Raw genomic sequence first — 17,004 nt, forward strand, 5'->3', positions numbered from 1 at the left:
AAGCACGGAATCATCTTACTTTTTTGGACAAGCAGGTGATTCAAGCCTGAAAAGTCTTTACCAAACAAAGGACAGTCTCACAAAGTGATTTCGACTATGTCCCCATCGGGAATCGAACCCGGACCTCACGATCTGGTGAGCCTAACGCTCTAACCACTAGACTGCGGAGGCTGTTAATATACTATAATATTTATATTTCTTAATAATCGCATTAAACTACAAGTACAACGACTGTATTGTGTTCTCTAACTTTCCATGTAACCGGTGTCTGTTATTGGAGCAACACATGTTTTACAAGTTTTGTATCTCAGCTGACTTTACTGTCTCGGGGCTTATTACACTTTGCTGACCGTAGGATTGGATTTGTGAAAATCTCCACCGGGTCAAAGCCCTCAGCGCTCCTCATTTGTCCGGCCAATTAGATAATGCTATTCGCGGAAAAATAAAATAAGTCACGCCAAAAAAACATAATTTTATCATCTTATTTTACTACTGATTTGTAAACAATAATCGGTACTATTCAAATAGGTAGGTGTTTTAAACAAAATTAAATATATATTTCATAATCAAGTATCAACTTATAAACCTCCCGTTTCAAATGTTTTTTTTTTTACTAACATTGGATTTTGTGTGTGCGTGTGTGTGTGTGTGTGTGTGTGTGTGTGCGAGCGAGCGTGCATGCGTGCGTGCGTGCGTGCGTGCGTGCGTGCATTAAACACATGTCAAATAGTCTGAAAATTCTTACAGACAGACCAACCCGTAACTTAACCCAATTTATCAAATGAGTGATCACTTGGTTTAGGCCCGTGATCACTTAAAGATACCAGCCTTAAAGAGCCAAGATGGAATCAATCCAAACATAATACATAATAATAATCTTTATTGCACAAACTTACGATAACACAATGACATTAGTTAGACATTAGCCAAATGTAATCTTCATCCTCTCAATAATACACACTTCATTTACCCTGTTTCCTTTTCCCCATCTCCGGTCTCCATTCATGAAATGAAACCATTTTTCAAGCCAATTCACATTTCACATGAGCCCCGGACTTTGAAAAATATCAATCTGACAGGCTTTTGCAGTAATGAAGTGGGATTTCTGAAACGGTGACAATTTTATTTTCTTTTAAGTACAATTTATACTTGAAAATCCTTAAAGTGATTGAAAGAACGCTTTGGGGATACAATTAGAAATAAAAAAAATGAGAGGTTTTCATTTGCAAACTATAAGTTTTTTGTTGAGACGTCCCAAACTGAGTTTGCTAAATAACTTACGTGAATAAAAAAAAAGTGGACTCAGCTTAGAAGTGTTTTTCTTTTAATTATTTTCATAAAAAATTAGTATTCTAATTTAACATGTTTATAATTTTCAACTATAACATAACACAACATAAACAGCCTATATACGTCCCACTGCTGGGCACAGGCCTCCCCTCAATCAACCGGAGGGGGTATGGAGCATATTCCACCACGCTGCTCCACTGCGTGTTGGTGGGATTCTCAAGTATAATACATATTCATAATAACCGCGTAAACTTCAAACACAGGTTACTGTGTACCACTCCCTAATTCTGTGTAACCCTTAACCACCTAATTCAGTAAAAAAAAAGCCCCTTGACATGGTAACCAAAAAAAAAACCCATTCCATTCAAAATAAAAAAAAACCTATAAGTAACAAGTTTTTCAAAGTGAATAAGTAATACCAAAAGCGGAATAAAACAGAAATCAAAAGCAGTAGTAATCAAAGTAAGTTTCATTGAAAGTGATTTATTTTGTCCTACCTTCATTTTCCTTGTACAATAAACTGTTTTCTCCGCGTATTTCCTCACAAGAAGTTGTGCACTTGCCTCCAGTACTAATTACAAAAGACACGGTACTTAAAAGTGGCGTCTGACTTAAAAGACTCTGTAGATAGTAATTTTCGAATTCGAATCAGAAAAAATCGCAATTGACAAGCCTTTAAAAACCATTTTAACACTGAAGACAGTATGTGATTATAATACCATATTCATTATGTAATGCTATTTTCTACTGTGATAAGAAAATGACTTATGCACTAGTGTTAACTATTTACTTTTAATCCTATCGTGTGGATTCTTAGGTGCCTTCCGAAACACGGATCAGTTTACTTTCGGACAATCAGGTGATTAGTTTGTAATGTCCTTACCAAACTAGTCCTAGGTAACAATATTGTGTGCGATTGTGTATATGGGCGGCGTACCTTTTTGTTCACTATAATATATTACTATAAGTAATTAGTAGGAAAACTGTATCGTGTTATTTTTTTTATGTTAAATCAATTTATGATTACATCCGAGTTGAGTGTTTACAACTTCCGGTTTTAGTTTATTTATAATTCTGTATTTGAATTACGCAAAATAAGTTATTTAATTGTATTCAGGGTAGTAGTGGGGGGTTGTTTGTCACGTACTATTTAAGTCCGCGCGCCATTCGAGCGGACACATTTTGTATTTGAACTGTGTTGTAAGCCGTTACTCTGCCCGAATTTCAATAAAAAAAAGTGAACTATACATTCAAAAGGATTTCCTTATATCCCCCATGGAACCTCACTATGTGGACTGTGGCCCTCCGCCGACATGTACGTAATTTCAATATTAATTAAAAGATACACAGAACGTCTTGGCGTCTGAAAATAGTTGAGAAGTTTCTCCGAGAAAGTAAAACGAATGTAGATTGCTACGTCTCCTGACTCTCGGTAGACAAACTTTTTCATTTACTGTAGCAAATAAGCTCTTGCAGTGGATAAAACTGTCCACATAAAGGTGCTACCGCGAGCGTATGGGTGCCATTCAACCAGAAATGTGCTATGCAGCTATTGGAGATGCCATTAGAAAAGTTTCAGTACGATCTACTCTGAACCGACATGCGTATGTGAAACGATTGATGAATGTGGAGGAAGCAAGAGAAGTGTGTCAGGATCGAAGCAAATATAGTTTCTGCTGCTGCCCGGTGGGAAATAGGCGTGAGTTTATGTATGTATGTTGTCTAAACAGACGGTGGCAGAGCATGTTCGAAAAATTATAAGTATAGCATACATATTTCACGCCATACATGACCCGTAGTGTGGCTCTGTAGCACAGAATATGAGACTGGCGACTTTTGCTGAATAGGGTTCTAATATTAAACGCCCGCCACATTATGTCTACGCCATATTTCTTCTTTTTCTTTATTTTTATGGGTCGGTTTACTTTTATGTGCTATGGTATTCGTGGTAAAGAATGTTTATTTTTGTCTAAGGTAATAAAATCAAGCTCCTGTTGTGTGAAAAACGAATTTACACAAGTCTTAAAAAAGCCTTAGCCAATCCAAGAATATAACGAAGCGTTCTCCACCACGCTTCTCCACTGCAACCTTGCTAAAAAACACTTAGGCCCAAAATCTTCTTCGTTGTTGTGATTTTATCTTAGTCTTTGTATGTTTAGATCGTTGAGGCATGGGTACTTAGTTCATCTTTTCTAACTTAAAGTGGGATATAGCCGTGAACTTATGTGGACTTGAAAAGTGAAGAAATATTCCCTCTCTAGCATCCGTGCTGAGAGTAATCAATATCTCGGTATTTTCGAGATGAACGTCTTTTATTAAATGAACATAAAATTGAGATGGAAGATAAACGTTTCAAAATTTCCTTCCGAAGTGATGAAAAGCTCGTTCTAAATGTTGACTTTAAAAATGTTGACTCTACTTCCTTTTAGTCCAAAGTCAATTGACCAGTTTTCCTGTCCTTTATAACTTGAATCAATTAAAATTCTCGATTCTCGTTGGAGTCAGTGCACAGGGGATTAAAAATAAGCTATTTATGTTTTATATCTATACATTGTTATAGTTATGCCCAGAAGGGCATAACATAACAGAGCATCACGCTTGTATTCCCGTGGAGTAGGCAGAGGTATATAGTATACACCAACTCGTCACTCACTAGCTATGTTTAAGTCATTTACCTATTAAGCGGGTACAAATCCTGGAAAACATGTGATATCTAATAACTATGATCCAAAAAATGATTTTAAACTCATAAAGACACAAATAAGTAGGTATGTACATAGCAAATACTTTATTGCACAAACAGGAAAAAACAAAATACAAAACAAAAGAGAAATAGAATGAGTACAATAGGCGGCCTTTTTGCTAAGTAGCAATCTCTCCCAGGCAACTTTACATAACGATTTTTCACGGATAGACGGCATCGTTTGTGGTTACATCGTTTTCGAGTTTATTAATGTTCTTATTCTGACTATAAATCGATACGGTATATTCAACCAGTAAGGAAATAATCAACAAAATGAAATGAAATTACAATTATCGATATAACAACCCCAGAATGACGAAAGACGATTTCAAAGGGAAGATAGGTAACCAACAAAAAGTTCATTAAGTCATGCTCCCTGCATTGATATTATTATTAACATCAAAAGTTTTACTCTTCGTAATTTTATGAGTTTGGCCTAATTTTAGCCAAAATACCTAGTAGGGAACACACCACAGGAATGTATCCTTCACGACTTGATATTCCTTCCTTATTTAATGCAAAGGAAAAGAAAGGGAGGCAACATATCTATGCGGTGAGTTGTCGTACCGCAAAACTTACGTAGGTTACATTTAGTTAGTATCTACATCACTACTAACCGTACTACCGTTCCAATTCAAACTTAAGTGGACTCGTGGAAGATTTTTCATACTGGTAACTCTAATGAATACTTACATATAGTAGTAAAGTTGCTGTTATTAAACGAAAATGTTAATAAAAACAAAGCAATTCTCGATGCCGATAATCATTAAATTGTTTCAAAATTTAACATAGCTTCGTGCTGCCTGATATTGACAAGCGAAACAAGCCAAAGGCCTTTGGGGATTTACAAACTTTGTCTGTTGTTTGGGTATTTGCTTAAAATCTTTCACTAACCGAAGTACGTGGTGGGTTATGTTTCAGCTGATAATGGCCACAGAACAAATAAGGTCATTTGTTGGTGGTTGGTTGGTGATACGATACCCTACTGGGTATCATCATGTAGAATAATTGACTTACTGTTTTTAGTGTAGAAGGTAAATGGGTGGATGGGAAGGTCGCGGGAAGCCGCTGGATGCGGGCAGCGCTGCACCGATCGTCGTGGAGATCCTTGGGGGAGGCCTATACCCAGCAGCGGGCGTCGTACGGCTGATAATGATGAGGTAAATGGGAAATGTATGGGTAGAAACAGACGTGATCTTATTTATGTATGTAAAAAGCTTAAATAGATACTAACTAGACAGAGAGAAGTAATAAAGGGAAAAGCAAGTCTTGGGTACACACTGGTGTGTATAAAGACCGCGTATTTATATTATTCTTACCATCACACAGCGTATAAGTAAATGCACTTAATTTTCAATTTCCCTTTACCAACACACGCTTCCCATTAAACGATTTCTTAGCACGTTTCATTTTTCCATAATCACACAAAAGGTTTTACAAAGGCGCCAGTACAATGGTGTTCTTTTTTTAAACGAACTAATCGTCGTATGGTTGTAATCCATGAACAAAGCGCCCTCGTTTCAGTCATTTCGCCTCTTGGTATAGTGGTCTTGGCAAATTGCCAACAGAAAACGCAGTACGGCGTACTAAGTACATATTGCTACGTTGCGTTGTGCGAATGTATGAAGGAGTTCTGCGTAGCTCGCTGATGCGTCTACGCTTTTGTCCCATGTTGCAATTGCGGACAATGCGCTTTATAGTTTGAGAGTTCTTGCTTTATGTTAGTTTATAAATTTGTGAACGGTAGAATAGGAACCTGAAATGAAGTCAGTTAAATAGAATACAGATCTTAATAGCCACCTTCTTTTTGAAGTCCGTTAATTAGATATTGAGTTACATAACTGGTCATATATTGTCTCGATAGAGTTCCTTGAGTCCAGTTTGTAATTGTAATGTTTTAGTTGTATTACTTAACCATCTAAAAAAAATGTTAGAATTTTTCAAAATAATAATTAAACAAAACGAAAATATCTACTTACGTCTGCTGAAGTGATGCGCTCACACTTCTGTGAACCAAAGATAAACAAAGTTGAAATATGCACATAAACACGTTAATAGTGTACTTAGATTATATAATACTAAATTATTTAAATATAATTAAGGCATGTATAAACAAATAGTAACACAAAAATTTATACATAAATAATTAAAGTTAGTATAATAATTGTAACTAATGTAGGTATATACAGTAAGTACATATAGCACTTTCTGATCCATAGTTTGGTTAGGACATTACAGGCTGATCACCCACCTGATTGTCCGAAAATAAAATAATCTGTGCTTCGGAAGGCACGTTAAGCCGTTGGTCATGGTTACTACTTACCGATGTAAGTATGTAGTTGTTACATGAGTCATGTCAGGGGCCTTTGGCGGCTCAGTAATAACCCTGACACGATTAGAAGAGAATTATAGTAATATCAACAGATAGGAGTTCATAGTAAACTTCAGTATCCCCGAAGGGGTAGGCAGGGGTGTATAATATACAGACTCACTCCTCGCCAGCTATGTTTAAGCACATTTAACACATTTTTGCAAACTTTTATTCTCATAATTATATTTCCAAATTACCTGCCACTCTCAGGATTGTTAAAGCTTAGCTAATTTACTACCTAGAAAACATTAGTTAAATACTGAAAAGCTAATGCTACAGGCTTCGTTCAGAACCGTTGACCTCTTGCACGAGAGGCCAAAAAACGCATTATCGTCCTAGCTAACACGGGTATGCATTTTGCATGCCAATATTACAAGACATAATGTATTTTTTATTATGCTCCTATAAGCTGTTGAAATATATGTAAAATATAATAAGATACCTATAATACACATAAGAACACTTAGCATAAATAAAATCACTCGCAATTTTATATTTCGTAAGGATTATCAGAGGAATATAAAATGGATACCTACCATATAAACAACCTAGTAGTTTTTAATTAAAAATAAATCAAACTATTTGCTAATGTTCCAAATTCAAATTTTAAATATTTAATGTCGTGTTTTGTTGAATAAAAATTCAACGGTATTTAATTATTATTTGAGGAGAATTAAGTAGGTACTTATAATAAATTATTTAATTTTAATATTATTATGATTGATTATTGTGTTATTTGGTTTTAATTTATTATTTTATTATTTGAAATATATTTTTGTTTCATACGTAGAAACAAACAAAAATGATATGCCATAAAGAACCCTACAGGTAGATGCATAAGTTACGTTCTCTTAGGAAGTATACCCGCACGTTACTTAGTAGACCTTCATTCATAAATACCGAGAATCGTGTTTTATACAATAAAAACTCGTAGTGTGGCGCATTAATTATGTAGCTTTTTATAATGCTTGAATACTTAGAACGGTTTCCGCATAAAACAATTTATAGGTAGGTAACACAGTGTAAAAAAATATGCATAATTACGCATATCGTCCTCTGCAAAACGTGTAAGCAACTGTTTTTTTACAAAATTTCCGCACACGCGTAATTTATACAGCTTTTTAAAACGTTTCTTTTTTAACATTACTTTTTAGATACTTTTTCCAGCGTACTGTTACACGCATAGATATATAAAATACTTTATTGAGCACAATGGACACAAGATACAGAAAGAATGATAATAGATACAGGAAGGCACAACAGGCGGTAATCTTAGGTACAAGAAAATTTTGGACAAATATAATAGTAGTACCTATACTAGTGCTTTCACGGACAGAGACCATGGGTCATTGATGGTTCATAATAGGTAGTATGAGAGTATGACAACTTGGAACCGGAACGTCATTAGACGTTCTGTCCTTGAAAGTGTTATAAATAATTTTATGAACACCATATGTATATGAAATACATACTTACATATTTTAATGTACTCAGTCCGAGGAGTCTCAAATTTTTAGGATGTAGGTGTTTTCTAAGTAAGGCGGGATTTTTCAAAAACTCAAGCCCTAAGGGGATAAAAAGCGATGGCGAACGAAATCGCGGGTAACAGCTAGTTCCTTGTATTCTTTATCGTAATCCTAATGCATTAATTATATACAGTAAATATTAAAATGAGAAAAAGCCTTGGTGTCAGAGTTACTATTGAGCCGCCATCGCCAACGATTACGTACTTAAGTAAATTACTATTTATTTCTGCCCGGACCTACTGCTTAACGCCCTTCGAAGCACGGATCATCTTACTTTCGAAAACCGGGTTGATCAACCTGTAAAGTTTTAACCAAACTAGGCATAACAAAGTGATAAAAACGATGATGATTGGTTATCAAATAGATCAGGAAGTGGAGGACCAATCGTTAAAATAAAGGTACCTACGCCGTCGCATAATGTTACAAATGTCTTCTCCGAAACGATATGTAAAATCCCTCCCTAGAATATAAATGCACGTTTTGTAAGAACAGTCTTGGGTAAAATATTCAACAGCCGGTACAAACAAATGTAAGCAGCCCCCGCTGCATGTAATACTTTGTCTACATAGATGCCACTACAACACGGGCTTTGACCAATAGCCAATGATTTTTTGCGAAGATAAAGCCGAATGTACCACCCGTTATCATATCTCATAATATGTTGAGGCAGCAGACACAATCGATTTCACATTGTGTCTGGTCGAGATCTTCCTTACGACAGAGAAAGTATCAGGTATCAGGACAGAGCTGACAACTAAACTAATCAAAATAAGAGAGAACAATGCGTGAAGAAAAGGTAATTGAATTTCCGTGAGGTATCAAATTGTCTAGTACGAATAGTACGTGTGTTAGTGGTAGCTCATACAATTATTTATTTTACGTAATCACGAGTGGCCGATCAAATAATTGCAAAATAACCGAAATCATGACATTCACTATACTTGCCGCGTTGAGCGCGATGCGTAACCTATGCTGGAAGGGCAGAAGCAGGTGTAGGTACGATCAAGCGTGTGGCCTTTTTATGGTAAAGTGTTATAGTAATAAAAATAAGTAACATTATAAGTAACACTTATTATACTACTTAAAGATATTGTGACGCATCAATTAACACGTGGAATCCCCGGAGACTTAATGGAATTTATCGTAGTACGTTAAAATGTATTGGAATAAGGTCCAGTTTTGGTCTGTCATAACTTTTCCGAATTCAGTAGGCACCTCTTTGGTATGCAACCCCTCGGCACAAAATGTCTATATAATACACACGGGTTATCCACTGCAGGCTGCAGGGCGTAAACTATCTCTCAATCATTGGGGAGGGAGTCTGAAGCATACTCCACCACGCTACTTCACTAGAGCATAGAATAAGGAATAATACCACATATAGAACGGCAACTCTCCGCTCCCCACCAGCGTCTGAGCTAGGTTTACCTCACCCCTCCTCGAACATAGTTTAGACTTGAATCGTATTGCGTCGGGCGTCACAAACACAGATGCGCGTGTACGATGACGTCAATGTGTGGTGTCTGTGTAAAACGAGGTTGTTTGTATGAAGTGTCTGGGGTGTGACTAGAGGTTGGTAGAAGTGTTCGGGCTAGTAGCCCAGCAGTTAGTTAACGATGTTTAAGCCTGTATCCAGCAGCATTGAGACCTATATAGGCTATTTACATTTTGTTCGATTCCCGGTGGGGACATATCACAAAAATCACATTGTGGTGCCTAGTTTGGCTCGGACATTACTGGCTGATCACCAGATTCTCCTAAAGTAAAATAATCCGTGCTTCGGAAGGCACGTTAAGCCGTTAGTCCCGGTTACTACTTACTGATGTAAGTAAGTAGTCGTTACATGAGCCATGTTAGGGGCTTTTGGCGGGTCAATAGTAACGCTGACACCAGGGTTGATGAGGTTGGTCCACCTCACAACCCACACGATAGAAGAAGATTTATGTTTTGTGTTTTTATATTATGGTTTATTTACGCGAAACTTGCTGTAAACTTAACCATGTTATGTTACTTGCTATTAATTATGCTTGCCAGTAACTTGCTATTTATCAATGCCCGTTCGCGTTAAATCATAGAGCGACACGGGCCTCCGGCTGACCGAAGTATTTTGTGTTAGGGGTCGAATACTAACAACTCTACTGAATTTGGAAAAGCAATTTACGTTACTACTTTTAACGTATTGCGTAAACCAGCGTAAACTCATGACAGTTGGCACGAACCGAGTATTTTATTAAGGTGTCATCTACACACGTGCGTGATTATTATAGCATTTTTTTGTAATGTTCTAGTTTGTATGCATAGAAATGAGGAACATTCCAGGCCAAGTCATCTAATACAAATATAGATTGCGCTGTGTAACACTGCCTTTGTATAACTTTCGAATTTCATGGATTCCAGCGAAATGCATTTTTTGTGAAGACAATAAATAACTTACAAATAATAAATAACAAATAATAACTAATTTTATGCCCGAAAACGAAGGTTTTGATTCCTATTAAAATAAAGAGAGAAATTCTATAGGTACATCTCTGATCCAAATATCAACCAACATTGATTTTAACCTTTATTATTATTAAGTATTTGTCTTTTTTTATTATTAGTAGTCTTTTATTATTAGTCTTTGCCATTACATTATGGTTTTCATTAATTCTGTCGAAATCACTTTGTGAGACTGTCCTTTGTTTGGAAAGGACTTTTCAGGCTTGAATCACCTGATTGTCCGAAAAAGTAAGATGATTCCGTGCTTCGGAGGGCACGTTAAGCCGTTGGTCCCGGATATTAGCCGTAAAAACACCTCCACCAACCCGCAGTGGAGCAGCGTGGTGGAGTATGCTCCATACCCCCTCCGGTTGATTGAGGGGAGGCCTGTGCCCAGCAGTGGGACGTATATAGGCAGTTTATGTTTGATTAATTATGTATCCGAGCAATCAGAAAATAGGTAATTATCACGTAGGAGTTATACAGCGACATCTATATACTTTACTCATTACAGCGTCAAGGTGTGGTCGTAGTGACTTTTATAAGACCCCGATACCGACCCCGCCGGCGTGGTCGACGATTTCCCTCAATCAGCGCTTATCGCTATCGATCCACTAGGGTCGATTAATTCTTTCAAATATTTTTTCTCTCAGACGACGTCCTGAGCAGAGGTTCGAGCCCAACTGGGCACCCTCAGGCCTGTTGTCTTAAACGTTGTACCGGGTGCGGGCCTTCAGCGCTCCCCATTTGTCCGCCCAAGTAATTAATGTCATCTGCGGCAAATCTACAATAAGTCACGGTAAAAAAAAGCACGGTACCACGATGTGGCTCCTATATTTATGCATACAAGAAAGAACTCCACATTTAAAGTACTTTTCAGTAGGATTTACTAAGATTCGAAAGTAAAGAGGGTCAGACAACTCAAAAGCCACTGTGACATTTTGAGATCTTTTTGCAAAAGAGGCTGAAGATGTCTTTGGTGTTCTGGTCCATTGAAGAAAGATAAGGTTGATTCTAGCATGTTATGTTTTTTATTAAAAATAGTGCAGTGACCTATAGGTATCCAAATGGGAAATTCCATAATAAATTAACAATCAATCAATCAAACTCTGGAGTGGAAATCGAAGTCTAATAATTGTATAGGTAGGCACCTACCCTATTACACTCAAAATTGTCGATGAACTGTAAACCAATCATGAACAACATCTTAATAAATCAACAATCAATCGTTAAACTGTATTTCCGTGTATAGAAATACCTTTTCAAGTTTCGTATTAAGTTATGGTAACTGCGCAAGCGCGAAACAATTCTAGACTACAATAAAGTAGCAAATAGGTACCTGTATTTTATTGCGTTCATCAAATATCGTCTTATAAATTAAACACATAATAACGTGTTCTTACCGCGTTTAAAGTAGGGATATGAGACTCCTGATATTTGGGTAAGAACCCATTATTATGTGTTTTAATTATGATAGTAACCGCATAAACTTAAAACAAGGTATAAATTTCGTATTAATTCATAACTATACTGAGGGAGCGAATTTCTGTACTTTATTAAGTCAAAACGGCCATTAAAGCGTACCTCTAGTGGCTATTGAGTTAAAAGACCTCTCTTCAAAATACTGCACGATCCATACAGTCGATCCATCATTCAAACTGTTATAGTAGACAGTACCTATTCAGTACTTGATGTCTGTATTACGGAGGTAATGCATCAAATTGTGAAGAAACGGTTTCTATCGAAAGGAGGATGCTTTTCAATCTATTTAGACAAAAACTGTTTACATGTTCTTTTTTCAAACAGTCTAGTTGTCGGCATTGGCCTCACGATTTGGATACCCGTGAGACTGTCCTTTGTTTGGCTAGCATTGCAGACTGAATCACCTTATTTTCCCATCTAATAGGGCGAGTCTATTGCCATTAACAAATCCTGAAAACCACGTCATATCATTGTTTTAAGTTTACGCGGTTATTATCATAATTAAAGCACATAATAACGGGTTCTTACCGCGTTTAAATGGGGATATGATCACGGGATGACTGATAAGTCATCCCGTGATCATGGCACTTGCAACAGTGTCGAAATATCGGGAGTCTCATATCCCCATTTAAATGCGGTAAGAACCCGTTATTATGTGCTTTAATCACGTCATATCAATTGGATTATAAGTAAATAAAGTCAGATCTAAAACTAACAAAAAGCATTTTACTTTTTCTGTTTAACTTATTTATGAATTTTAATCAAGGAAAATGTAATAAAAAGTCCGACATTTTATCATGTTTTTCTATGACACAGTGTGCTTTTCATACTAATTCCATAGTAATTTCGTGTTTTGAAGTTTAGTAAAAAGTAACTGATTTGACTAGTTGGAAACTAGCCTAATCCAAACCTGAATTCAGTGGTTTAAAGCTCGAGCAGGGACCGGGATTTGAAGCAGTTACACTACAATTTAAGCCATGCTTTCTCCGAACTGGGCGGGCTAACACGGATATTAGTATTTTTTTAAAATAATTAAATAAACAACAATATTTCCAACAAAATAACGCGATAAAAAATGCAATATTAACTGTTATCGCAACATACTTAATATTAGATTAACAACAAGTCAGAAACAGTACGATTAATTAAAAGTTTTAGATAACAGAATACGTGTTCAGGGTAATTTTATATTTAAATATCTACATAACACAAAACAACATATAATAAGCTCACAACTGTATCCCAATTGCGGTATTATATGTACACCCATCGCAAAATGAACTTAGTACCCACACCTCATCGAGCTTTCTGTTAGACCAACGAATATCTATATATAGGTAGGTACGTATACTTCTATATAGATATTTTTTGTATAGCTTCTTTGTGGTAAACTAAGAGCGCATAAAAACAAAGACCGTATTATATAGGTACCCGCCTTGGGTGTAATTTTAAGTTTGTACCTAAATAGTATTTCATTCAAAATTGCATCTTTTGTAGGCAAATATCAAGATCGTGTTGTATATCTTCATCCTCCCAATATCCAGTAACTTGATTACCTTCTCAGAATAAATTGTGGTTTTCTGATAGTGGTTGCCTGGATAAAATTGCTTTAGAGCAAGAACACCGCCCAGATACTGTTGTTAAGTATAATATTGATTTGATTTGATTGAATGGTAATATTTTTTCAATACGGTAAACAAGGAAACTTACAGAAACATCTCTTTAAAAAATGGAACTAAAATATTTTCTATCAAAAAGTAAAACGAGGGAAAACAATCAAGCGCACAATTTTCAGTTTTCCGAGTAGCTGTAGTACTAAGCAAATTAATAATACGTAATTATACAATTAGAGAAATACCAAAGCTTAGTTATTTTCTTTTGTACTCGATTTTTTTTTAAAGTGAAGGTTCGGTCGTTACTTTAGATTACCTGGCTCGTACAAACTTTATTGCACGAGTACGAGTATAGTACTGTACGTAAAAACAGTCACAAACATCTTTAAGTTTATTCCAGAAACGGTTCTTGAACTCTTTACAACCCGTAAAAACCAGTATATTTTATATACTTACTAATTTCATAGACTGAAACTCTTTACGTACCTACCTGTACAGGCAAAAGTTAACTTTAGAAACGAACATCGCCAGACCTATTTACTTGTCTGCTGCCAGCCTGTCTGTCAAAACTAGGTTAGTAACTCATCCATAGGCTTTGTCACATCGCAAGCACTTCATATAAACCACACAATAAAAAAACAACTAGTAACAAATAAAGGGACTCACCGTGTCATTCCGGCGCACAAAGACCTTTGGTACACTGGACTACCCAGGCTTATGCCATGCAGTATCGAACCTTATTCCCTTCAGCCACATGTGTTAGAATCCCCAACGCCTTACAATGAACACTTCAGAAACGCGTTACAGTGCACTTGCTATAAATTTTATGTCAGGCGCATTTTTTGTATGGAGTTTTGAAGTTAATTTGATATTGCAGTAGTTTTTGCAATGCGGAGCGCTTTTACGCGGGTGGCGCGGGTGCGGCCGGGTCGCTTCGGCCGCGGACTACGGTATCGTGTGGGGTAGAGCGGGGAACGTACGAAACAATCGGTATTTTTTTACCGAAGAAATTATTGTGAAATATTTTCATGACTTTGTGAGATTACCACAATAGTTCAATAAATCTTGCATTTTCTCTTGCACGTTTAAGATACTTGCTACCTATGTGATTTGTGTAATTCTTTCTTACTTACAACAAAATTATATCAATCCAAAGCACAACTTTCAGTTTTTCAGTACTTATGAGTAATAATAAATATTATACTTTACCTAGTACGTAAAATAAAGTATTTACTTACATAATGCGAAATATACATTTTAATTTCAAAACTCTTGAATATTGTTTTAAATACGACGATGAATACAAAAAAACATAAATACAAAAACCGTTTCCAAAACCGTTTCTCGTCCCATCACTAAAAATTGTACAGCACATGCGCTGTACTGTTTAGACGGTGAGCCTCAAATAGTAAAGTCTCTCTTTGTGGTAAATAATACATTGCACTTAAACAGAACACAGAATTCTATATTGACTGCTTGATTTGAAAGTTTACCGGAATTATTGATAGACGAGATCAATCTGGTTTTTGGTTTTAAAAAGCCAGTAGCAAAGTAGGTAGCAAAGACTTTATGAAGTAGGCTTTATACTCGAAGCACGTGACTGCGGCATTAAAGTTGCGCTTAAAATCTTGAAGCCTACCATGGATCATTTTGCGATCCACTTTTCGGACTTCAATAAAAAAGTCAAACAACTTGTGCAAAGTTTTTTGTCATCTCTTTTAAGCAAAGCAATAGGCTGCTTGACAACCTGGTCAAATGAGATACTTTATACGAAACGTCAAAACGAATGTTTTCTTTGGAATTTGTATGGAAATACTGTCTTGTGACATCATCAATAAAAGCAATTAAATTACAATATAAGTCGAAAAGTAAAATGAGATTGATTTTTCATCGTCATAGACTGGCTTCTATTTCTAAATTATCATTTTATAAATACCCGATTCTTTTGACTCAGTAGCTTCTAAGTTAATTTATTCGTAGCTTCTAAGTAACGAAATAGTTTTAGGTTAAGAGCTTGCTGTTTGAAACTCTTTTTCTGTCAATACGATGATTAGCATAAAGTTCAAGTTTGTAGGTTTATGGTCGGAGAGTTGGCAGCCTCTTTTAATGGAACATAGTCCTAACGACAGTCTCGAATTCAAACCGGTAATTCGTCGAACCCGTAATACAAATCCGTAATTTCCCTATTCGGTGAACACGTGAGGTTAGTTCGTAGTGTCATAGGTTTGAATCCCAATTAAAAATAATAATGAATTCGACTTTATGAGTTAAATTCTTATTTGCATCAAAGATGATTGATATTATTATCCCGTGGTTTGCAAGATTTGTACCCGGTTAATGGGTCGCCTTCTATTACGTCACAAAGCCAAAGTATTGAAGTGTCTATTTGTATTTTTTGTCAAAGCTGGCGGGTAGTGGTTGTATAATACTATACACCTCTGCCTACCCCTTCGGAGATACAGGCGTGATGCTATGTTATAATGTTGTGGGTTTGAATGAAAACGTGCTGCTGAGGCGGATTTCTGTGTGAACAAGGTTTCCCAGGTCAAAGAAAAAATATGAAATTCTTATTACTAATTAAAACAGATTTAAATATGACAAAAAAACGTTTTCCGTTTTCTATTTAACTTGCTTATGAATTTTAATAAAGAAGAATGAAATAGTAAGTGCGACATTTTCTCACATTTTTCTATGTCGTCACAGGTTGCTCTTTCATACAAGTTCCACAGTAATTTCATGTTTTGACGTTTAGTAAAAAGTAACTGATTTGACTAGTTGGAAACTACCCTATTGTATGTGTCACTCTCCAGGCCGTACCCCCACCGGTATCTTCCTCATTCTCCTCCTCCAACATCGCTGCTGGCCACTTCATGCGCCGCGAAGTAGTAAAAGCGATGCCAACCATAAAAGTTGACATCGTTTCACCGATACTGCTTCTGTGTGCGTCAGGATTTTAATAAAATAAAATTATTTTATTTCAGGCATGTAACCCATATTTACATTAGCAATTATAAAATTAAAATTCCAAAATCAATAAAACGCAATATTAAAATTAAATTAAGTAAAAACTAAATCAAATTAGAAAAATACTCAAATAAAGATGATAATAATTATATTAATTATATATTCAGTCAGTCACTACTAATAACTAATAACTATATTAACTAGTGACTAATAACATCATTATAGGCTTAGCCTATTGCCCTACTGCTCCGACCGTACATAAGACCACTCTTATAATAATAGTATCATGCACAGCCCGAACGATAGGACTTGTAGAGGAGTCTAGCCGTCCGTGGAAGTTATTCCTATATTAGTTAAAAGCACTCGAAAAGGAAATATCGAGATTTTGTAAATATAATTATGTTAATGATAGAGTACTTATTACTACGATGCATGGCGAAGCCACAAAGCCTGTGTCATGGGTAAATATTGTCACTGTATGCTTCACGCTACTGTTTTGTCATGTACATGTCATGTTGTCATTGTTTTAGTTGGCAG

At 36.1% G+C, this 17,004-nt stretch overlaps 2 protein-coding genes across 5 annotated transcripts in view; one reads left to right on the forward strand and one right to left on the reverse strand.

The window, feature by feature from the left end:
- LOC126369427 (uncharacterized) overlaps positions 1-14,436 on the reverse strand; it is an 84,489-nt gene extending 70,053 nt beyond the window's left edge. For all 4 annotated transcript variants that reach the window (XM_050013842.1, XM_050013841.1, XM_050013839.1 and 1 more), the window contains exons 1-2: positions 14,170-14,436; positions 6,013-6,039 (exon numbers count right to left, since the gene is read on the reverse strand). The gene's annotated coding sequence lies outside the window, so the exon portion shown is untranslated. The remainder of the gene's footprint in view (positions 1-6,012; positions 6,040-14,169) is intronic.
- LOC126369399 (alkylglycerol monooxygenase-like) overlaps positions 2,496-17,004 on the forward strand; it is a 67,357-nt gene continuing 52,848 nt past the window's right edge. The window contains exon 1 of the mRNA XM_050013796.1: positions 2,496-2,605. Within this exon, the coding sequence (XP_049869753.1) occupies positions 2,579-2,605 (27 nt within the window). The 5' untranslated portion in view covers positions 2,496-2,578. The remainder of the gene's footprint in view (positions 2,606-17,004) is intronic.

This window comes from Pectinophora gossypiella, chromosome 9 (assembly GCF_024362695.1).
Source record: "Pectinophora gossypiella chromosome 9, ilPecGoss1.1, whole genome shotgun sequence".
NCBI lineage: Eukaryota > Metazoa > Arthropoda > Insecta > Lepidoptera > Gelechiidae > Pectinophora > Pectinophora gossypiella.